At 35.7% G+C, this 26,009-nt stretch overlaps 1 protein-coding gene and 1 pseudogene across 3 annotated transcripts in view; one reads left to right on the forward strand and one right to left on the reverse strand.

Annotated features, from left to right (window-relative positions):
- Positions 1-26,009, reverse strand: part of GPM6A (glycoprotein M6A) — a 526,020-nt gene that overhangs the window by 82,238 nt on the left and 417,773 nt on the right. For all 3 annotated transcript variants that reach the window (XM_072623644.1, XM_072623642.1, XM_072623643.1), the window contains exon 2: positions 17,611-17,803. In XM_072623644.1, the coding sequence (XP_072479745.1) occupies positions 17,611-17,803 (193 nt within the window). The remainder of the gene's footprint in view (positions 1-17,610; positions 17,804-26,009) is intronic.
- LOC140513728 (L-lactate dehydrogenase B chain pseudogene) lies at positions 11,023-12,092 on the forward strand (annotated as a pseudogene).

The following is a 26,009-nucleotide window of genomic DNA, read 5'->3' on the forward strand; positions in this document are numbered from 1 at the left end:
GGTGACCTTGGGCAAGTCACTTAACCTCAACTGCCTCATCCTGGGTCATCTCCAGTCATCCTGATGAATATCTGGTCACTGGATTCAGATGGCTCTGGAGGAGAAGTGAGGCTGGTGACCTGAACAGCCCTTTCTCACTCAAAACAAAGTCAAGTGCAAGTCATGTCATCATTTCTCTGATGGCATGCTCTTCTTTGGCAATGAAGGACGAACACATACATACATACGTAGATAATATATTTACCTAGAACTTCAGGCATAGAATAATACATCTTATTTTTTTTAACTGGGGACTTGTATCAAAAATATGCAATTATGTTTAAAACGTCACTTAATTAAATGTTACTTAATACAGGTCCTATTTCCTCCATTATCTATACAAGTAATAACGGGGGGAAATATTTTCTCTCCATCTTTGGTTTCCTTTCATTGCCATTGCTTTCATTAAATATAGGAGTGAGATTGGGTTCTCTGGGACCAATGGAATATAGGTTTTGATGAATTCTATACAAAGAGGAAAGACTCTGGGTACCACCCAGGAACCAACTAGGTGATGGGTCACTAAGATCACAGATGCTTATCACCAGAAGCCTGGTCATCAGGGATGACTTCTAGGGGGTTATATCAACTCATAAAGACTGTACACTAAGACATGGAGAGAATGATATAGGTGAATAGGATACCCACAAATGAAATCATATATATCTGAATTACTGAATTATTATGATAAGCATCTCAGGAATGAGATTCATTACTGATAACAAAAAAAAAAGTGAACTAAAGCTTCAAGAAAGGCTGTTGCTCAGGAAATTATCATAGATATCAAATAAAGAAAAAAAAACATGAATACTTTGACATTAACATATTCTTTCTCCCAAAAAAGGTTTTTCATAAAATTTTAAATCAGGTGTGAAACAATAGCTAAACAAACTAGATGCCCCTGTACGGCAGGTTCTGATCACATTCTGGTGAATAACATATGTCAACAGCACAAATAAATGGCTTTTCTGCAATAAAAAAGGGAGAACAAGAACCAAAATCAGTCAGGGAAAATTCAGTGGATGTCATGGAAGATGTGCTGGAAGGGAGACATTTAGTCATTCAAAGAAGAGGACATACATAAAGCTAAACAGTCCATCTTTCTTTGAAATTAAGAGTTCATAATAGATATTCAGAAAGATCATTTGAACAATCCAGATGAGTTCTCAGGAAAAAGTTAGACAAAAGTAGCTCAGGCAGAATTTTAGAGTTATCTGATAGACAAGAAATTCTTCAAGAAACATATTGATCTCTGGCAATTTAGAATCCTAGAACACTGAGAATCATCTATCATGTCAGAATTTTAGATATTATTACCTTGAAATAAAGATGAGGAAATTGAGGTCCAGACACATGAAATACCATGACTAAGGAAAGGAAATGCTGGAGAGAAGCATTTAAATATAGAAGATATTCCCAAATTAAAAGGAAGAGACAGATTGAAGGAAAATTAATGGGGAAATGAAGTATATATGTAGTTTAAAATAAATGGCATTAAAGCATGAAACTGGCAGTGTGGCATGCATGAAAGGTCAATAGATTTGGATTCAGAGGACCTGGATTTAAATCCCAGTACTCAACTTGGGACACCAAATCTCTCTGAACCAATGTCTTCATCTGCAAAATGATTTCTACAGATAAGCCCTAAAACCCCTGAACCTATGAGCAGATATTTTTTTAAATTACTGACAGTCTCTTTTAACTGTCCTTCTGAAGGATGACCACCTTCTGAATAATTGAGAATCCTCTAACTATAATCACATATGACTGCAAGGAACAAAGGAAAAGTATTAGGGCCTTCTTCAGGAAACAAGTCAGATTAATTAGGCCAGAATTAATAGGCTTACTCCAAAATTGTAAGGATAAAGTTTTAGCAATCTTATCACAGCCTTAAGAATTATATGAGCATATATATATATATATATATATATACATATATATGTATATATGTATATATACATATACATATGTACATGTACATACATACACACAGGTGTATATACTTTTAAGAAACATCCTTTCGGTAGGAATTGAAGTAGGCATGGGTTAAATTATTTAATAGACAACAATATGAGCAAAGGTATATAAAGAACCAGGAGTTGCTATAACGTACAAATTCATAAAACTCCAGTGTGGAAACAGGCATCTATGGCCATCTATTAAGCCCTCACCAGAGAAAACAGGAGCTGGAAGTCAGTATGCATATGCTAAGTAGAAAAGATGGAAAACGCAAGAGGGATAGTGCCCAGAAGGTTCTTCATATGCAAAAATCACTGTGGGTAGTACTGAAAAACTGATGACAATGTTCTCTCTCACTGCCAATAAACCAAATTGCAGAACATTTGACTAAGACACTTTTGACACTCAAGAGAAAATAAAAGAGGATGAATATGGACTAGCTTCAAATATAAGCATGTTTGTATAATCCATGTCTCAAAGTCCATTGGTATGGGACTCTCTTTTCATTGGTAGGGATAAATGCCCTGCTCTGCATGAGGGGTGGGTCAAGTTGGCAAGACCAACCAAGAGCTTAAATCTCTTAAAGCTTCATGTCTCTTCAGGTTCCTTGTAGCTTTAAGTCCTGCAGTTGCTTCAGTTGATTCTGACTTCCAACTTTGAGACAGAAGATGGAGGAGGCCAATCCTACTTCAGGTTTCTGAAAGAAAAGACTACGGGAAGATGAGAGGAGCCAGTAGTCTCCATCCTACTCCCAGCTGACTACTCTAGAGACCTCAGGGAGTTTACTCTTGCATGAAATGTAGAAATCTCTCTCAGCAGAGCAGAGTTACCTTTCTCCCAAAGGGAGAGCTCCTTTACTCTGTATTGTTTGTTACATTTTGTCAAATGTATCAGAAGTTAGACTGAACTTGAGAATTACATCTCCTAGTTCAACAATATTTGAGAAAGCAGATGGATATGTCTAGTCTCTTACCTCCTCTCTCTGAGGAGAGCAAAGTGGCCATCTCTGGCCTCAACTTCCTGCTTCCCCTCCTGGCAGGAATTAAAGTCCCTCTTGGAGAAGGGTAGGGGGAGAAGAGGCTAGAGGTATCTATTCTACCTTCCCTCAAAACATATGACACCCTGAGACTACATGAGGGAGACAGCCATCTCAACACATGGAGCCTTACCACATTTGTTTCTTTGTTTTGTCCAGATCTGTGATTTCACTGACATATGGAAATCCTGCTTGGGAGTTCCCTTCACTAATGCAGACCAGAAACCTATAAGTAACATTTATTTTTAGAAAACTAACTTACAATGTAAAGGATAAACTTAGGATAAATTTATCTCTTCCTCACTTTTGCTCTCTATACTTAGTTGGTTCCTCAAGAGTGGTAGAGAATTCAAATGGATAATATTTGTGGTTTAATTAAATGGATGGCATTTTAATATTTGATACTTCAAGAATCAAAGGAGCTAGCATTGAAATGGATCTCAGAGATCATCTACCCTTTATTAAAAAAAAAAAAAAAACTAAAGCCAAGAGAGTTTGAGCATTTGCCCAAATTCAGATAGCTAGAATGTGACAAAACCAGGATTCGAACCAGTTCCTCTGACTCTAGATTCAGTGCTTTTCTGTAATGGGATTCATTATTTCACCAGTGAGACTGCTTCTTCCACGAATGAATGCAGAGTGCAGTTCCTATAGACCTTAGGACACTGGGTCAATAAGTTATTACTACTGCCCACCCTCCAAACCACTCATACACAGTCGCCAAACCTCTTGGAATGAATCTCTTTGAATTTATGCTCATCTGTCATTTATGTAGCTTTAAAAATCAATTAGTTTATGCATACTTTCTCCTAGGATATAAGGAAAAGCTTTCTAAGACTCCTGGGGGTGAGGAAGGAAATGAGACATAAATAGTTTCAGTAAAGGGCAGTCATGTAAAAGAGGGATTCATTGGCTAGAACTACGAAAAATGAGGAATACCTGAAAACAGATCAATGCAAACTTGTAAGCAAAAAAACTTCCTAACAGTTAGAACTGCCCCAAAGTAGATGGACCATCTCAGGACACAGTGGTTTCCCCTTTAAATTTACATCTTCAAAGTACTGAATAAAACTTCTTGAGGACATGGTAGAAAGTACAATAATATGATGAGGCATAGATGGGACCAGACGGCCTCTAAGGTCTATTCCAACTCTGAGATCCTATGATTCTGTAATAGGCTAGGAGTTTCTAATCCTATCATGTGTCATCATCACCCATGACATTTTTACCATCCTTTAAGGTTTACAAAGTCCACATATATGCATGTGTATATATGTGAGCTTTACATGTAACATGCATGTGTATTTATATGTATAAGATACACTCATGTGTATACACTGGTTTTATATATATAAACACACACTCTAGGCATCTAGGTAGCACAGTGGCTAAAGAGTGGGAGACTTGGAGTGAGAAAGATCTGATTTCAAACCAGTCATGTGAGCCCAGGCAAAGTATTTCACCCTTCTGTGTCTCAGTTTCCTCACTTTAAAACTGAGATAATAATAGTAAGTGTCACAGGGTTGTTAATGGAATGAGACAATATAATGTAAAGTAATTTGGAAAACTTTAAAGTCTTATACAAATGCTAGCTATTGCTGGAAAAACTGAAAGCAAAAGGAAAAGGGGATGGCAGAGGATGAGATGGATATATAGGGCCATAGAAACAATGAATGTGTACTTGGACAGACTTTGAGAGACAGTGGAGGACAGAAAGTGTGCCATAATCTATGGGGTCACGAAGAGTTGGATACAACTAAACAACAAATTGTTACTGTTAACACTGCTGTTTTTACTTTTATCATTATCACAGTTGGTCCTCAGAATAGTCTTATTCCCAGAGTTATTGTGAAGATAAATAAGATATTTGTAAAGCACTTAATATAATGCCTGGCACTTAGTAGATGCTTAGTACAAACTTGTTTCTTTCCTCTTTTACATTTGACAAATTAAAAAAGTGAAGGTACAAAGATTATGTGACTTTCTCAAGGTCACATAGATGATTAAGTGTTGGGTTCAGTATTTGAACCCAAATCTCTGTGATATTGTAAGTGTACTCCACTCAACTGCCTGCTGTTTATTAAAATTTGAATATATTTGAATGCTCCAAGGCATCTAAAAAGTCCCTTTTAATACAGGATGCTCCCAAGTTTCCCATTTCAGATACCTGCTGCCTAACATAAATTACAAAGATGGAAGCTGTTGGTTTTACATTCTGATGTTCAGAAATTTTTGTAAGTATAAAAAAAAAAAAAAAAAAAGATGCAAGGTATAGTAGACCAGGATCAATTAATCAACCAACAAGCTTTTATTAAGCACCAGATATATGTCAGGCACTACACTAGGTACAGAGGAGACAAAATAAAAAAATTTCCTGCCCTCGAGGAGCTTATACTGTATTCCAGAAGAGACAATATAAGGACATAAAAATATAATTAAAAAGAGAGAATACGTGCAAAATAAATTAAAGATGATTAGGAGGGGCGCCCAGGATTGGGAGGGGTGCCCAGCACTGGGAGGGATTAGGAAAAGACTCCTGTGGAAAGTGGTGCTTTATCTGAGCTGTGAGGAATGTAGGGAGTCATTGGAGATAGAGGGGAGGAGAGAGTCCCTTCCAGGCATAAGGGACAGCCTCTTCTGAGACATAGGGACAGAACATAGAAGGTCCTTATGTGAGAAACATCAGGATGGCCATTTTGACTGCTCTGAGGAGCAAAAAGAAGCAAGGTTATCACGAGGCAAGAAAAGTGGGGATGCTGACATAGGGGCAGGAAGAATTATTAAACTTCCACTTCATGAAAAATGGGTAAAGAAACTTCTAGGCAAACATTTCTATTTCTTTTTCTATTAAAGTAAATTTTATGGGATGACAGAGGTTAAAAGTTACCCTGACCCTCAACTCCTTAGAATCACTTTTTAAAAAATAGCCCATCCATTTTTAAACAAATGGTTCTGTTGATGGTTGGTGGCTCTGAAAACAGCTCATCTTCCTCAAATGACCTGGAGCTGAAAAAGGCAACAAGAAAAAACATTTGAATTTCGCCAGTGAAGCGTGAGTGATGCCTTCTCCCTCCCAGTCAGGAGAGGCTGACAGTCCTTCCAAACAGGTTGACTTCCTGCATAGTGTGCTCGCACAACTTACAGGCCTTCATTAAGCTGAGAAATTTAGCAAACAAATAAGGCCACAAATCATCAAAGCAACTACAGGATAATCTTTCTACCTGGTGGAAAATCTAAGAGAGAAACTTTTATTTTTTTTTTAAGATGCAAGCAGTATCCAAAATGTTGTCTAGTTTATTTCAGAAGTAACTAGGCTATAATCCTGTAACAAACAGTGTAATGCCTTGATGTTACGGCTTCTTCACTCTCCACAAAAAAACCCCAACTTTGATTAGAATAGAAGAATGAACATCTTTCTTTGCTAGGGAAAAATATCCAGAACCAGAAGTTCAGAATAAATATAAGTTCTGACAGAATCCATGTGGACTTACTTATAATCTTACTGAGTACATAGCTGAGTGTTTCTAACTTGACCCAGATCTCAAGTTCAGTTCTTAGCTCTTCTCTCTCTATTCTTTATTCCTTGGAGATCTCTTTGAGGAAAAAACATACAGTGACTTCTGTAATTAGATATGAGCCTTGCTAGGATTCTCTTGCTCTCCTGTGAAAGCCTCAGGGTTGTATTTACAATATGAGAAAGCATATTGTAAAAGGTTGTTTGGGTATTTGATCCTTCATTAAATGTGTTAGCTTCACATGGTGCTGTGACCACAGGATAAATCCTTAATCATTGATATTGAACAATCCACTATTTAAATTAATATTGGACTTGTTTTCTTCACCATTTAACACTTTGCAATATAACATAATCACAAAATCACAGAATTTGAGAGTTGGAAAGGATGCTCAGGGGTTGTTTAGTTCAACTCATGTTTCCACTTGCTTTTCTCCCATTGTTTTGTGCCTCTTACAACATGGGGCACCCACTGATCAAATGAGATAATATGGCCATAAAGCAATTTATGTGTGCATGTGTGTATGTATATGTATGCTTGTGTGTGTGCATATATAATATATGTTAAGAAGGCATGAGTTCATATCCAAACTCAGACACTTCCTCACTGTAGGACGCTGAGCAAGTCACTTATCCCCATTTGTCTCAGTTTGCTCATCTGTAAAATGAGCTGGAGAAGGAAATGGCAAGCCACTTTAGTACCTGACCAAGAGTCAGGCATGACTGAAATGACTGAACAGTGAAAATACATATGTATATAATGTATATGTATACAGATATATCCTCAACACTTCTCCCACCCCCCAAATATCCAAAGTGTTGTCAAGGCCTGCTGATTTTTCATCACCCACACCCAGCCCTACCCCCCATACCCCTTCCCCCACACACACACCCTTCTCTCCTCTTACGCTGTCATTATCCTAGTCTCTGTCTTCATCATCTCAAGCTTGGGCTTTTACAGTACCCCGCAGGTTGTTCTCCATTGCACAAGACTTTTCCTATTTCAGTCCCAATATATATATATACATATATAAAACAGAATATGTGTATATGTGTATGCATATACATACAGGCACAGTAACCTTCATAAAGAATAGGTCTGACCATGTAATGCATAAATCCTTCCCCCAAACACACACACATACAAAAAACTCCAATGTCTCTCTTTTATCTCTAGAAACAAATATAAAATCTTCTGTTTGGGTTCAAAGCCCTTCAATTTTTTTCCTTCTTTTTTCCAGTCTTCTTACACCAATCTCACATATATATTCCATGATTCAGGGACACAGACTTCCTTGAATAACACACTATTTCTCTTAAATTTCATCTCCAAATATCAAAGCAATGCCAGGGATCACCTAGTCAAGTGTATATACAAGAAGGAATTCTTACATTGAACTTGAATTTCATGAATAGCATAGTTTTTTAACTACTCATTATCTGTTCAGAAAACTAATTTCCTCGAATAGTATTTTCCAATGATGATTTAAATTAGGAAAATGTAATATTTATAAAGTTAAAAAAAAGAAATTTTCTTTGCTTTTTAAAGTATTTTATGCTATATACTTTCTTCCTTTTAATATGACTTTTCTAACTGAAATATCAAGGAAAAATCACCCCCACAAGGATGTTGCAGAAATTAAAACTATTTAAAAATCTGTCTTATTTCTTGTCTACTCCCAGGAATCACATGTGAGTGATTTTAATTATTAGTCAAGAGCAAATATATGAAGTGTTTATATCCTCTACCCCATTTGGACCTCAAAAGAACACTCTAAGTTAGGTTTTATGAATATTTATGATGTCTGTTTTACAGATGAAGAAATTCTTGCAGTGGTTTATTAATTGGTTCACCATCACACCACTATTCCTATACTATATAAGCCTTACAATAATGTATACATGTGAATTATTATTATTAGTGATATCTTTCCTAAATCTCAAACTTCACTGTGCTATATTTTAAAAAATTTTCAAGTCAAGAAAATGGTTAAAATTTACTCTGAATTATCACAAATGCATGTAATTCATCTTAAGTCTCTAGACAGACTTATGATGACTGACAAGTTGTACTCACCTTTCATAAACTAGACAAAAGATAGTCAAATATTTTGGAACACTTCAGTATCTACGATGCATAACAGAGGGTGATAAAAACAAATGAGTCAATGTGGAGTAAAGGAAAGAATACCAGATAGAGTCAGAATCGTCTGAATGATCCCAGCTTTTTTGTGACACTGGGCAATTAATTTCACTTTTTGGTACTTGGTTTTCCTCCTTTGTACCCAGAGAACCTCAATGGTCCTTTTGGTCTAAAAAAGTGCTATGATTCTTGGATGAAAATCCACAAAGATGAAAAAGCATTGACAAATTCATTAACCTTCTCTTCATCCTTCTGCTCGTAAAGCTGACTGGTTCCTTTGCCTCAGGTTATTTGGAGAAAGAGCAGGAAGGAAAAGAGGAGGAAACATTTATATAGAGCAGTAAGTTTAACAAAATACTTTAGATATAGACTTTCATTGGTTTTTCACAAAAATTCCATGAGATAGGTACTATAACTATGCCCATTTTCTAGATATGGAAACTGATGCTGAGGGAGGTTAAGACACTTGCTCATGGTCACATAGATAAGTGTTGGAGCAGAATGAGATGCTAAGTCTCTAGATACTCATAAAGTAGAGAGCTCCAATATACACTATCCCAAAAGTCTTAGTGCAATTTTCCTCCACCCACTTATTAAGCCGCACTTCCACTAGGAAAATATTCCTTTAGTAATTTCCCTGTCCTCTGAACTCCTATAACAGTAAGAATTTGTATAGGTAGCTTAGTACAGTAGGGTCCTAGACTTCAACACCTAGTTTTGCTACTTAGTCATTTAACCTGCCTGGACCTCAGATTCATCATGAGAAAATGGAAAACAAAATACTGGCACTTCCTACCCAAAAGGCTTGTTGCTGGAAAATCCTTTTCTGAGTCTTGAAAGTGCTAAATACATATGAATATCTAGTACCATATAATAGCAAAAACATGACTTTTTTTCTTGTATGTAATTAAGGAATTTTAAATTTATATTTAAAATCAAATCAAACAAAACAGTCAACAGTAATCATTAAAGTAATTCACAGTATATAAGACAAACATTTGGTTCCTTCCCAATCAATGGTTATACTGCAGTTCAGAAATATTTAGTTGCTTGCATGGTATTTGCTGAATGATACAGCTTATAATTTTAATATTCAGAATTTAATTGTAAAAAGACAATTTAAACTTCAGTTGATTTGTAGAAAAAGGGAGGGTCAAGTTCACCTTCATTTTTATGCATTAACAGTTAAAACTGGTGATTTCTATTCAAAGAGGGAGGGGAAGACTTCCAGTAAGTTAATAAGACATTCTATAGAGCAGGAATTCTTAAACTGGGATTCATGCAATTGAATGTTTTCCTCTTTTTAGAAAATATTTTGATTACTGTATTTTAATACGACTGGTTTCCTTTGTGATATTTATTTTATTTTTTAAAATTTATTTTATGCCTTTAAAAACATTATTCAGAAAAGGGATCCATACTTTTCATCAGATTGACAAAGGGGTTAAAAACAAAAACACTAAAAACTCCTGTTAATGAGGATTCCTGGATGGACACAAACAAGAATCACACAGGACAATAAGACCCAGAGGGGTTGTGAGCTGTATCTCTAAAGTAAGTGCCCATATCACACACTGCCAAATGCATCAAAGAATTCTGGGACCTCAAAGGATCAGCCTCTTCATTATTCATAGGGTCATACCCCTAATGATAACCCAATAGCTGTAAGGGTCTTCAGGACTGTTGTAGTTAATGCCTCTCCTTTCATTTCCTTTTTTAGATTTTATTTTTAATTTATGCAATTAAACAAGCATTTCCATAACAGTACAATAAAAAGATGATTGTACATGAAACTGCAAACCTACTATGAATAACTTGCTATTCCATTCAAATATATAACAAAATTATATATAATACATATATTTTATAAAACATAATATAAACATATATATGTAAAAAATATAAAAATTATATATATATAATGTAACAAAAAAATGTAAATTTTTTGTCTTGTTTTTTTCTTCCTTCCAACCCCTGTCTGCCCTAGAGATGGCTACCATTAGACACAAATAGGTACATATGGAAGATTGTTCTATACATACTTCCATTTATCAGTTTTTTCTCTGGATATAGATATTGTCTTTCTTCTTATGTCTTTTATAGTTAATTTGGATATTTATAATAGACAAAACAACTAATTCACTCAATCATTTTCAAAACAATATTGCTGTTACTATATAGGAGACATTACCAATTAGTCACTAAGGTATTATTTTAAAGTCCCGGAGTAATAGGTCTGGAAGAATCGGAAAGTTCGGTAGCTAGGGCACGGCTGGAGGAAGACGTAGCTGCTTCTCTTCTCTCTTCAGGACAAACTTCATCCCAGGAAGTCACCTATTCTTTAGGCAGAACAAAATGGCTACTCTTAAAGAAAAACTGATTGTTCCAGTTGCAGAAGAGGAGGCAGCAGCCCCAAACAATAAGATTACTGTTGTGGGCATTGGACAAGTTGGTATGGCCTGTGCTATCAGCATACTTGCAAAGAGTCTTGCTGATGAACTTGCCCTTGTTGATGTTTTGGAAGACAAACTCAAAGGAGAAATGATGGATCTACAGCATGGGAGCTTGTTTCTTCAAACTCCTAAAATTGTGGCTGATAAAGATTACTCTGTCACTGCTGGTTCCAAGATTGTTGTAGTCACTGCTGGAGTCCGCCAGCAAGAGGGAGAGAGTCGCCTCAATCTGGTACAAAGGAATGTGAATGTCTTCAAGTTTATTATCCCCCAGATTGTAAAGTATAGCCCAGACTGTATCATAATTGTGGTTTCCAACCCAGTGGATATCCTTACATATGTCACCTGGAAACTGAGTGGCCTGCCAAAGCACCGGGTGATTGGGAGTGGATGCAATCTGGATTCTGCTAGATTCCGCTATCTTATGTCTGAAAAACTTGGCATCCATCCAAGCAGCTGCCATGGCTGGATCCTTGGAGAGCATGGAGACTCAAGTGTGGCTGTATGGAGTGGAGTGAATGTGGCAGGTGTTTCCCTCCAAGACCTGAATCCAGAAATGGGAACTGACAATGACAGTGAAAACTGGAAGGAGGTTCATAAGCTGGTGATTGAAAGTGCCTACGAGGTGATCAAACTCAAAGGATACACTAACTGGGCTATTGGACTAAGTGTTGCTGATCTAATTGAGACCATGTTAAAAAATCTCTCCAAGATTCATCCTGTATCCACTATGGTGAAGGGGATGTATGGCATCGAGAATGAAGTCTTCCTTAGCCTTCCATGCATTCTGAATGCCCGAGGACTGACCAGCGTTATCAACCAGAAGCTGAAAGATGATGAGGTAGCTCAACTCAAGAAGAGTGCAGATACCTTGTGGGACATCCAAAAAGACCTGAAAGACCTGTAATATTCTGAGGAAACTCAACATGATATTAATAGCTGTGCCTACTTAGTAATTAGCCATCTTGATGGTTAGAATTTTTCTGTTGAATTCAACTCTGGCCACAGCATCAAAGTACATGATTAAAAGGCTTGTTATATGAACCTATGAACCAATAAATATACTACTGAAGTGTGCTTTCTTCCCCAAGATGCATTCTTTTAATATTTCCAGTTACATAGCTTTTTTTCCTTTTAACATAATAGTATGCTTTAAAATAATTGAGCTATAATTCCTAGACTAAATATAAATAATCTGTCTCCAGCGTTTGGTTTTGCTTTGTTTTTTTAAAAGAAAATTGTACTTTTAATGCTATTCACTGTTCATATTTTTGCCAAACATTGCTTTGTCTTGTGGAGCTGGAATATAATTCATACTTTCCAAAAAAATGAAAATGGTGTTGAGGTGGAAACCTCCTTCATCAGAACCCAACCAAAAATAGTCTTGTTGGATTGGCCCTTTATCATGGTGTTAAGACTTAATTTCTTTTTGACTATCTTCAGAACCAAAAAGAAGTATAGAGTTGAGGCAAGGAGGAAGGAGAAATCTGTGACTCTGGGAAGGGAGGGTGGGGACAGAAGGTAAATTATTGGTTATTTGCTAAACATATCAAAATAAAAAGATGTTTGGTACCTGGCTACCTCAACCTCAAGGCAAATTGAAGATCACAAAGAAAAAACCTGCTGTATTGTGTAAGTTGCTGATTCACACAGTGAGAGCTACAAAGTTGTTGAAATTTCTGTACTTCACTTTCTTTGGTAGGAAAGGCCCCAGGCCCCCTTAGCTGGGGTTTGGGGGAGGTGGAGGAAGGACATTTGGAAATCACTGACTGGACAAGCACTGTATAGCACAAGGGACTGCCATTGGATAGCTTGCTATTTATTTAAACTAATCTTGCTCCTTGTTTGCAGAGTAATTTCTTGTTTCTTCACAGATACAGGGTCTTTTAGACCCCAAAAAGTCAGATAACTAATTTGGGGTGAAGATAAAGTGATAAGCTTTACAATAACAAAAAAAAAAAAAAAAGAATCGGAAAGTTCCAAAATTATAAGTAAAGAAATCATGATTTCATGAAATATGATTTCATTACCTATCATAATCAACATTATAATCCTCATCATCATGTTTCGCAGTTGTATGGTACTTCCCAAAGTGTTTTGAAATCAAGGTAACGTGCATATCATGTTCTAAGCACTGTGCTACACAGCCTCTGTGATAATAGTACCTTAAAGTAATGGGAAAGTATAAAAAAAGTAGATGTGGTTCTTTGTCTCTTGGAGCTTACTATATTTAAGAGAAATAAGATAAACACACATGAAAAAGATCTAACACAATGAAGGGAATTAAATAAATGTAAACAAATATGCTGAACTGGATTGCTTATATAAATGCTGTGGGGATGATGAGATGAACAGCATGATGGGATGTAGGTGAGTTTCAACAGGGAATACTTAATGGAGTAAGAGGGTTTTGGACTGGGTTGGCAGAGACACCTTAGGACAAGAAGTGAAATGCAATAAGGCAGCACCATACTGTTTAAAAAGCAAAAAGAAAGAAACCCTGACCCGGAATAGGAGTCAAGAGACCTGGGTTCTCTCCAGTAGCAGATAAGCTAACTACTTGAGTGATTCTAAGTGGCTAGGAATATTCATCATTTACTTATATAAATTTTTAAAAATAAATATACTCTATGCTAGGCACTATGCTAAGCAGTGAGTGATACAAATATTGTAATAATAAAATTAGCAATAACAATAACAGTTAACATTTATATAGTGTTTTAAGACTCACAAAACACTTTACAAATATTTTATTATTTTATTCTCTCAACCACCCTGGGAGGTTGGTATTATTATTTTCATTTTTCAGATGAGAAACAGAGACTGATAAATTTAATTCACTTTCACAGGGATACATACACACACACACACACACACACACACACACACGAACCCAGTCCTCAAGTTGCTTATAATCTAATTAAGGAGGACATGCATAAAAGGAAGATCTACCTGCTGGAGAACCATGGTAGAGATGATCAGAGCCAGAATAAGATCCAGGAAAGGAAGGAAAAATGGCTACTCTGGGCCCTTCTTTAAAATAAAGATTCTAAGAGAAACTCAATAATGGGAAAGGGAGGCCACATGCATTACTGAAAGTTATACTGACTCAATAACCTATTGTTCTAGTGCTGCTTATAAATCAGTGTTGGGGGAGGCTCTGCTAGGGAAGACATCACCCAGCCTACAGCTTTTGTATTACCTGTTATTTGACATGTACTCATATCAGTGATGTTTATACCCATAACATCACCTATGAGCAACTGGGGAGGAACTGAGATGAAATGGTCCATCCCCTTTTATTGACATGGATTTATCTGAATTGTTTAGATCTCCAGTGATTGGCCTGCCAATGTGCTGCTACTTGGACTTATATTTAATCAACTCCTTTTAATTCTCTTTGTCCAGAGTTTTGCCTTGTTAATCAGGACAAAAGCCCAAACAAAAAATTTCTTTTTAACAGTATATTATGTCAGTTGTTGCCCAAGGCAACATTTATACTTGTAAAAGGGGGGCACAGAAGAAAAAAAATGTTTTTGTAACATTTTTATCTTGCATAAGGGAGGGAGAATATGGGAAAAAAGAAAGGATAGGAAGGAGGAAAGAGAAGCAAAGGGAGAAGGGAGGGAAGGAAAACAGAAAAGAAAGATTGACTGGAAAGGGTGATATTCAACATTTTTAAAAAAACAATTAAACTTTTATTAAGTATTTGCTAAGCAAAGCTGAGGTGTTGAAATGCAGCTATTAAAACTTATGAAAGCATTCACTTGAAGGAGATGTGAACATTTTAATGAATAATTGAAACTAATAGTTTCAATATACATTTCCCAATTAGAATAAATACTACCATTATAGAAGTTTTTACATTTATATTTCTAAACCATTATTTTACCAAATCACTGGATGTCCCTGAAAAATAAGCTTCAAAGGCAAACTACAATATTGATTTAAGAGTAGTACACATTTACAAAAGAAACAGAGAAAATTGCACCAGCCAAACTCCATTGAGAATGGCCCAATCTACCCACCTACAGATGGCAGGTTGATCTGTTTTGAATCAGTGTTTACCTCTTCAAGATTTCATCCTGGTTACTCTCATCTCACCATACCCTAGCTGGAATCCAAACTCAACACTGCAAAAAAATTTAATTCTGTATTCAACAACTCCTTTGGTATTTCCATTAGTTTCTCATTCTTCCATTTGTGGCTTTTGTTTGAGGTTTGCACCAAGGAAGAACTAGACCAACTAAATTTAAAAATCAGGAATATTGATGTGAGAGCAGTGGGCATCAATAAGTTCCCAGGACTAATAAAATAAGTTGGAGCCTAATAAAATGATAGATTTTTCTTGCTGTAATGACAAAAAAGTCCTACCTGTGTAGTCAAGTGGGAAACATTATTCTAAATACTGCAGGCTCCAATGACAGTTATGACCACATGTACAGAGCTCTGAGAAATGCTCGATTGAACATATTAACCTGCTATCACACTTCCATGGCAGCAGAATCATTCAAGTAGCCTCACTTCTTTAGCCTCCCTAAAGATAAATATCCCCTTGACTCAACTGGTTATGAGTGGTTGTTTTCGTTTTTTAAATTATACTTCATAATCATCCCCAAAAGGTCAAATCTTGAAAAGCAGATTCTTTGAAACTATAATCTTATTGGTATTAATAAGAAACCACAAGAACTCATGTTCATCAAGTAGTTTACGTACGAAAGAGACAAGAGGCTCCAAAAACTCTGCCTTTAACTTTTTACTCTTATGAGACTTTATTTCAGAGTTCAGGATTCTTTGCAATCCTACCATCAAAGTGGCATAGAGAAGCATGAGAAATCACTCCTACTTTAGACAAAAGGCTACACCTTCCCAGGCTTCTAATACATTTTTCTTATACCCTACAGTCTAGCCAAATAGACCTTCTTGCTGTTTCTCACATATGACTTTCCATCTCCCATCCTGCACCTTTGCATAAGCACATCCCCCATGCCTGGAATAAGCTTCCTCATGTCTGCCTGTTGGAATCCCTGGTTTTCTTCAAAGCTCAGCTCATGAACCTTTTCCTGATTCTCCTAGTTACTATGGCTACCATTCTTTCCACCACCAAATTACTTTGCATAAATTTGGTATATGTTTGTTTATATACATATTATCATTCTTTTGACTGAGATGCTAGAGTCCTACATTTACCATTAGGTTGGGAGTAATGGTTCAGTGTCTAATCTTGGCTTGGCTTTACTGCTGAGTTGCTGTGTGGCTGGATAAATCCCTTAAGTGTTCTGTGCATAAGTTTTTAGTGACTGTTTGATGTACTGGAGAGAACATTAGATCTGGGAGTCAGAAGTCTAATTAAAGAAGTAGAGTTAATTTGAAAATAATGGTTGTTTCATTCTTGTCTCTGTATCCTCAGCACCTGACCCAGCATCTAGAATATAGCAGGGGCTTAATAGGCAAATGTTGGTTGATTGGTTGATAATGGTAATGACTATTCCAGAAGAACATAAACTCCACGAAGGTAGGGACACTCTTTTGTCCTTGTATCATTAGTATGGTGCCTTGGACATAGTAGGAATTTAATAAAAGCTTATTACACTGAATTCATTCCCTAGAAGTCATATCTATTTTATAGATTTTCAGAATTTCAGAGACCAGTTACTCCAAGCCATACTTCTCCTTGACAACCTCCCTCATAACAGGTCCCCCAACCTTTAGCTTAAATACAGTGATGGGGCATTCATTCAAAAGAAGTCCATTCCATTTCTGGGTACCCCTGTTAGGAAGCTTTTCCTCCTACTGAGCCAAAGTCTGCCTCTCTGGATTTTGTACTTTAATGTTTTACAGAATCCTTTCCTCATAACTGCCCTGTGCTATAAATAATTTAATTATTATTATTCCCATTTTACAGATGAGGAAATAGGTCAGAGAGTTTAAGTGACTTGCCCACCATGAAGCTACTAATGAGTGACAAAGCCAAGATTTACATAAGGACTTCTGGCTCCAAAATTCTGTGCCATTAAAAACTTAGGCACAGATCAGTTGAGGGATTTATCCAGAGTTACACAGCAATTCAACAGTAAAGCCAAGACAGGATTAGACAATAAACCGTGACTACCAACCTCATGTTCTACCACTGAAGTTCCCACCCCAATCAAAAGACTGAAAAGCCCTAAGAAATGAGCTCAGAAGACAGCTAGCTTTGGGGTAACATGGAACTTTGGATACAACTTATCAAGGGAATCAAAACACTAGTTAATCAGGGCTGTTCTTAGAAAACTTGATTCTCACTGATTGATGATAAAAGACAATCATTTCCTTGGGGATTAAATACACAAATATAGCATTTTCCTCTAATAATTTGATATCATGACTTGATTCAGCTTTAAACACAGGATTATTATACACATCAAATTCTTCATACACTCACATACAGTGAGTGAAAAACAACAATAAAAACAAAATGACTTACATAGTAAAGACATCAATGGTATCCCCAGCAGATCTTCCCATCTCAAAATAGGTTTGCAGAATGTTGACAGTTCCCGAGAGGGCTTCATGGCCACAGCCACAGAAGAGGGCAACACCAGCATACAGCAAGATGGTGGCAATCAGGGAGGCATAGGGAATACCCCCCAAGCACTTAATGCAGCACTCAAAACACCCTATGGAAGACCAAAAGAAAAGAGAGAGTTCATTTAAAAATCAAATTGTGAGTAGCTTCTTATTAGGGAGGAAATATATTTGCATTCACAAGTATAATCTAGTAGATTCTGGAAATCAGGCCCTGGGCATTGTGAAAACAGGATCAATGTCTGGTTCCTTACATATCAAATTCTTCACCATCAATGCAGAGAACTAATTATTGTAGAGAAGAAAAGCTTTGCTCAATTCTTGGGCCAAGCCCCATACATAGAAGATGAGATAACCATTACAAATGGCATGAAAATAAAAAAAAAATGAGATACACACATATTTAAGTTATATCATTCTGGAAATTGCCTTTGTTACCTCAGAGCCTGGTCCCATGCCTTGGATATAATAGATAGTTAATTTAATTCTTTGCTGAATTGAACTGAATTGAGATTAACTCCATTTTCTTCTCCCAATGAAGACAACCTGCTATAAATCCATGCCCTTCCTCACATCTTCCTTCAATTCAAATCCCATATGCTCCTCAAAGCTTAGCTCTGGAGTTACTTTCTCCAAGAAGTCTTCTCTGATTCCCACAGCTCTAAGTCAATAACAGTTTTTCATCTCAGTATTTTCCAGAATTCTTATGGTCTAGAGCAGGGGTTCCCAATGATTTTGGTCCCTAGATCTCTTGGTTTTCAGTAAATCTTTTTCATACTCCCTATTCAATATTAACAGAAATACATTTAAGTATTTATCACGTAAGGAATAAAATAAAGATATTAATTTCATTATAATAGTATCATTATTTACCAAATATTACTTTGTATCCCCTTAACACATTTCTCATACCTCCTAGAGGTACATTTACCCCATGATAAAGCCCCTGTTCTAGATGATGTTGTTTCAATGTTGTTTCATGTAGTTAAATTTCACCTGTTTACCTAAGTTGTAGACAAATTTAGTACAGTGACCAAATCTTCTATTTTCTTTCTGTATCCTTTATAACACAGACCACAATGAGGGGAAAAAGCAAGTGCTTAATAAATATTAATGACATTAGTTCTTGAAACTGAATGTACTACCAGAGAAATGGAATGGATCATCAGAGTTCTTTTTATTTTTTAATGGGATGTTCAAAGAAAGCATTCAAATGGATCTTAGATCTCTTCAATTTAGATGTTCTTTCCACTGATGTAGGTTGCAGTCCATCCATACCTGCCCATCATATATGACTCTTGGCTACATTCTCCAGAAATCTACCACAAAGGGTCCCCCCAACATGCTGGAGGTCTTCCTCACTTTCTCTGGAAATTTTGAGCATCCTAGTTGGGCACTCCTCCTCTCTAACTCTTATCCTTCCCCTTTTACCACATGAGTAACCTACCTTTCCTTCATAGAATCAATACTACCTGAACAAATTACCTAAGAATTGTGAATTTGAATTTCATACTCCTAGCAACATATATTAATTTATAAGCCTGAAGACCTATCACATATATTTTTTGCCCCTCTAAAAAGCATCATGGAATTACCCAAAAATCTGAATACATAGCAAATTTACTTCCCCCCAAAAACCACCAACATGTAAAATGCTAGCTGTGGAAAGGTTAGACAGTTGTTCATCAGTTCCCATCATCTCACTTTAGGGGCACAGAGTAATGAAGAGAATTTTCCAAGGCCACACGGCCAGTAAAGGTCACATTTAGCACTTGAAAGCAAATCTTCTGGCACCCAAGCCAGCTCTTTTCATTCTTTCATGCTGACCTGCTTTTGTCATATTTGACATTATACCTAGATAGATACTTGTGAGCAGCAGTGAGGTGCCTCTAATCGATGCTTAAGTTCTTGAATCTATAGCCCAAAGAATGAAATAATAGCTCTAGTTAAGAATATTTTGTAATATAGAAAATTTAGAAAAGCACAAGCAAAATTCGAATATTAGGTGAAACTCAGGCTTATTTCAGTGAGTAAGTGGAATATTTATATTTGGGATATGGACCTCCTGCCTAAGATGGAGCTGCCAGTACAAGCTACAAAAAGCTACTAAGTTCCTTAGTACCATTTCATTTAAGATGCATGATTTTTTCTAGTATGTGTATCCCAACTCTGATTACAATTCCTCCAAGTTAAAGATAACATGTAAGAAATTTTCTGTAAGTGGTATGAATGTCTCTAATTATTTTTATTTAGAAGAAAGTCTTTCCAAATTGCTCTGGCAAAAAGAAAAATGGCAAATGCCATCTGTTAAAATTTAACCAGGTTCATATTTGGACAACTAGCATACAGTCAATACTCCATTGCTGCCTTTTGGGTCTAGAATATTTCCGATTAAAATGTTTGAGGCACACAATTCTCTGATCCCAACTAAGTACAGAAAGAGAAAATAAAGTTGAACCATACTCATTTCAAACTTCTTTTTAGTCTTTTGGTGTGGTGCACTAAATCATAATCATCCCAAGTCTCCTCTTTGATTGAGGAGGGTGTTAACAACACTCTCATCTGGGAAGGCTCTCCTCATTTCTGTAATATTCCTGACAGGAGGACACAGAATTGTTGGCAGGCAGAGGAGCTGTCTGCCATCCAAAAGTAAAGATCCCCAGTTTGCAGAAGGGTAGCATCACCATAGCAACACAGCTATCCCTAAGCTTAGACCAGACTAGAAACCCCTTAGGGGCCAGACTTCAAGAGCTATGCATATCCTCAGCTTTACCACCTCTGTTCATGAGATAAAGATTTATCAAGGGATAGAATCCTTACAAATGGGAAAAAGCATAATCTGAGTAGTACCATGATAATCTATTTTTAAATGGAACTTGCCTTCAAGGTTTAACCATAAGAACTTTAAATATTAGTGTTCAAGGGAATCACTTAGGATATTGAATAGAAAAAAATGTGGAATATATACAGGAATTTTTCAAATAAAAATGTGAATTTGACAAGTAATGGATTTCAATATTACTTTTAAATGTGAAATTCTCATCCTTATTTCTAGATCATAAAGACAAATCTTACAATTTTAAAATCTAAACAACTGTGGCTTCTCAGTTAACAAGAAACTTCATGCTATAGAGATTTTGTAACTATTAGTAAATACTATTTCTGAAACATGCAAATTCATCAGGTAAGTATTTACTGACAACATACTATGTGCAAAGGACGTTTAGAGACTCAAAAACAGGATTTGTAATCTTTTGTTTTGTAGGAATTCCATTGCCATTCTATTGAAGCTTGTGCAGTCCTTCTCAGAATGGTTTTAAATTCATAAAATACAATGTATAGGGTTACAAACTAATTATACTAAAATACAGCTATCTATTTATATGTGTGTGTGTATATATATATTTAAAACTAGTCCAAGATTAAGAACACCTGTTAAACTAATCACTAACTCAAACATATAAGCATCATAAAAATGAAATAATCATAACGAAGATAGTATTTAATAAAAATTAATTAGCAACCCGATTTGATTTTTTTAATTCATTCTATTTATAAGATTTTGAAGAATGCTAACATATCCAAAATAGTTTAGAAAGCATCTTGGTTAAACTCCAATACTAGCGTTTTATCCTGGAGACAGTTATCTGAGTAATACAGAGCAAAATGACACTGTAGTGTAGATCACCAGAATAAATATCTCAAAAGCCATATCTTCCCTGAATGATGAAATAGTTTTCACAATTTTCTACTTAAATTATTTTAGGTTCCCAATCAAAAGAAAAAAAGAAAGGGGGAAAAATTCTGATGAAAAGAAGAGAGCAGAGAGACTGAAAGTCTTTCTTCAAATTGTCCTTCCAGAGAGCTGAATAAAAACTGTTTATAAAATACTATATAAAAACCATGGGAATTATGCATAATTTCTAATGTTAAATGTTATCTATATTCACAAATATATTTCTGCAAGTTTATCATATATCTGTGGACACATCCACTTCACATTAGTACAAATAAACTAAAAAGAATTTTCAAAATCTATTGACCAAAATGTATGACTTATAAGAAAATGGAAAATTATTAAATAGGACCCTGAAATCAAGAGACTCCTATATCTCATTTTCATATAGAATGAAGTAGATAGACTATATAATAAACAATAGACTCGCTATACTCTGTAGCAAACATAACCTATGGAATGAAAGGGTAAATTATAACACTAATCTAACAGAGTTTTTGTCCAGGGATAAAAGAGCATATGAACAAAGGGAACAAAGGAATTTAATTATTTAGCTTTTCAAATGATTTTGAAAGATTTTACCATTTTCTTCCAAAGGCTATTTAAAAATTTAAGTCACCATAGGAGAGTGGGGAGAGAAGACGTGAGCATTGTGTTGTTGTTGTTTGAACATGGAACTTCTTTAATAACTGGTTATAATAAAAAGTCACTGCTCTGGATGTAGAAATGAAAATAGGAAATTCATAGTTTGACAAATCAGTTCTGCAATTAATAACGTACCTGGGTATAGGTCTAGGCATCCATATAGGGTGCCACATGCAGGGAGTACATTTTGTCAGATCAATTTTTTAAATTGCACATTTTGTTTCGGTGCAGGGAAGCCCCTCTCCATGGTATCCAGTTCTGTTTTAATTTTGTAATATGCTATAGTGAAGGCTCAAAATCTCCTGTAGGCAGTATAACACGCAAGAGGAGAATTTACCTAAGGCGCCTGGATGTCTTGCTTTATAATATTATATTATATTACTAATATATTCTTACATTGTTAAATTATATTATATTTTTTTAACTTTTAAAAATATATATTAAAAGGACCGCCTATGTAATAAAATTCCCAAGCTGATGGGAACAAAAATCGATCACCAAATATTTATGGATCATGTACTTAGTTTGAGAGGCAGCAGAGTTTAAGTATAGGTAAGTTTAAGGTAATGTATTAATATTTAAAATAATCGAAACTATTTGTGTAAAATGATGGGCACTAACCAAAAAAACAAGGACTCAGGAAAGAGATCTAGAAGTTATTGTCAATTGTTCCTTTGAGGCACTGGCTCACCGCCAATGGGAGTGATGGCAGCCAACAATATGCCTTCCTTATGAAAGGTACCTGAAACAAACTTGAAACCACCATTCTATTCCTATATAAAACCGTATCTGGAACGTGTCATTGTGATTATTGACAACTCAATATGTATTTTCAATAGTCTCTGCATAGATGACACTTTTGGTGAGGTCTATTAATCTATAAAGTAATCCTGTTACCAACATAAAAAAAATGCCACAGTGTCAAGTCACATGTTTTGGTGCCATTCATTTGCTTCTCTTGAAACAATGACAACCAAGAATTTTTTAAAATACAGTCTATGCTTCTCTTGATTATCATATTGTTACACTGCTATTTCCCATATAATAAAGTATACCATTTGTCATTAATAGTGCATGCTTGCATGCTTAAGGAAAATGTTAGTTCAAGTTCTGCCCGTACGTGTGACCCTTGGAAAGTTATTTCTCAGCCTCTTCTCCTTTGGCAAGTTAACCTCTCTCCATCTCAAATCCTCATTTATAAAATGGAGCTAGTAACAGCATGTGTCTCACAGTGATGTAAAATGCTTTTGCAAACCCCAAAGTGCTATATGTTATCTACTATCATTTTTGTGTATTTATTTGTATATAAGCTTTATTTCCCTCTACACAACCAAAGACTGTGAATTTCTTAAGGGCTCTTCAACATCTGTCATCATTCACGTTTAATTAATTATCATACCACAAAGCAAAATGATGCATAAAATTATTTGTAAAAGCACTATCAAATTTCAATAAAACTGTGCAAAACATTTATTTCATTCACTTGACTGAAAGAAATTATTCTACATGGATATTATATTTGAATGTATAAACAAGTAGCTAAGCAGCTAAGCCATTTGAGGCTCTTTCTGCTTTATATTCCCCAAGGAATGTCTGATAGCACTGAAAAAGGGGAAACTGTTAAAAAACTGACATGCAAGACTATATGCCTTTTTCTGCATGCCACAAATTATCTTCTAGCTGACTGTCTGGACCTGTGATTCTACTGGTGTAAGGAAGCTGGGTGAGAGAACCTTTTCTACCAGAGTTGAATGCTTTCCAACTTGGGAGGATTTCATGAGGGACCTGAGAAGTTTGATTTATACCAGGTTACACAGCCAGTATGTGTCAGAAGGTAGAACCTCAATGCAGTTCTTATTAACTCTAATATGAGTCTTCTGTGGGGATAGCTAGGTGGTGTAGTGGATAGAGCACCAATGCAGGAGTCAGGAGGACCTGAGTTCAAATCTCACCTCAGATACTTGACACTCACTAGCTGTGTGACCTTGGGCAAGTCACTTAACCCCAATTGCCTCATCCTAGGTCATCTCCAGTCATCCTGATGAATATCTGGTCACTGGATTCAGACGGCTCTGGAGAAGAGTGAGGCTAGTGACCCGCACAGCCCTCCCTTACTCAAAACAAAGTCAAGTGCAAGTCATGTCATTATTTCTCTGATGGCATGGTCTTCCTTCAGCAACAAAGGATGAACATACACCAGTCTTCTGTATACTATGCCACGCTACTTCTTGGCATTTACTTAGATACACATATATAATATGTAATAATATAATATCTAATCTATACTAGATAGATTATATCTATATATTATATACCATATCTATATATTACATACTATATTGATATAGATATTAATATTAATATATCAATATGTGCACATATATCTCTGAATATGTAATTCTATTTATATGCACATATGCAAATTATATGTAATATATTATAAATTTATGTGATTTTGCTTATAATTTCTTATAATTCATATAATATAAATAAGAACTTAAACATTTTGATTGGTTTTCATTCCTTCAGCCCTTTTGGAAAAAATTTTACTCTTCAACAAATATGATAACCATATGTTTTAGTATACCATGAGCTGTTTTATTAAAACCATAAATAGAAAATAAACTAATCCTAAGCATGCCCTCGTGGAATTAGTGAGGTATAGTTACCATATTGCAATTGCATTGACCAATGTTTGAACTCCCAGTGCAATAGAACATTCATGTATAAATCACATTTCCCTTAAAAAATGCAGTGTAGAGTAAGGGAAGGTTTTACAAACTCCCATTTACCCCTTTTAACAGCTATAGATCATATATTACATTTGAAATGCAATCAAGGAATGGAAAATTATACTTGGATGAAGTGCTTTCAGATTTTGAAACCTATAGTCTAAAGAATTTATATCCTAATATAACATTTTAATAATAATAGCAGATCTCAAGAATGTGTCTTAACAGTGAAATCATAATTAGAACTAGAAAAAGGACAGTTTTTAAGAAAAGTATATTTAAAAACAAAGCATATATATCAAGGAAAATGTTTTGATTCAACTCATGCCAATTCACTATAGAATGTACAAGAATCTTCATTTTCCACATGGCTTACGGCCCTACAAGGCAAATTGACATTTATAGGTAAATTTTGTCTTCAGTTTCAATGTGCAAACACAAATGACAATTATTGAAACCTGCTGCAAAATGGATAATGGATAAAAATGGATCATTCAAAGCAACATTCTGAAATATCACACTGGCAAAAATGAACATGGTCAAAATTCACTCATTCACTGCCTACATGGAAACTTCATTTCAAAAGAGAAGAGGAAAGATGAGAGATAAACCCATGTTTATTCTTCCAATACCCATGCTGTGCCTTTCTTATCAGACTGGACAAACAAAACATATATGTAACAATACCTTTGCTACAATTGGGGGGTGGGGGGATGGTGGTTGGAAACCCCCTTCAGCGGTATCAGAGTACTATTAAGAGGCTTTGAGTTTGGACTAGTGTTGATGTAGGCACCCTTGAACCTGGAAGGCACTTTAAAATAGCAGCATTTCAAAGGAAGCAAGGGCTTCACATCTGTAAGTATTTTTTTAACTTATAACCAAAGCCTTTCAGAATTCAAAAAATATGTCTTTGACACATAGGCAATAGAATTCTATCTCTTTTTCTACAACCCCTCACCATGCTGTGTAGACAACAAAAGGCTAACCTCCCTCTTCCTTGGCCAACTTACTGGGTCAGCTCCCTGAAGAGCAGGACTGCCGAGGGAGTTCAAAGTGGTTCTTGGATCATTGTTGACTTGGAAGAGGAAATGTGAGTCTCATTGAAGCAAAACATCGGTTTTCTCTTTTACTGCTTGTAGGTACCAGAGCCTTTAATTATTCAACTAGTGCCCAGTTATTCACAGT

This window comes from Notamacropus eugenii, chromosome 7, assembly GCF_028372415.1.
Source record: "Notamacropus eugenii isolate mMacEug1 chromosome 7, mMacEug1.pri_v2, whole genome shotgun sequence".
Classification (NCBI taxonomy): domain Eukaryota; kingdom Metazoa; phylum Chordata; class Mammalia; order Diprotodontia; family Macropodidae; genus Notamacropus; species Notamacropus eugenii.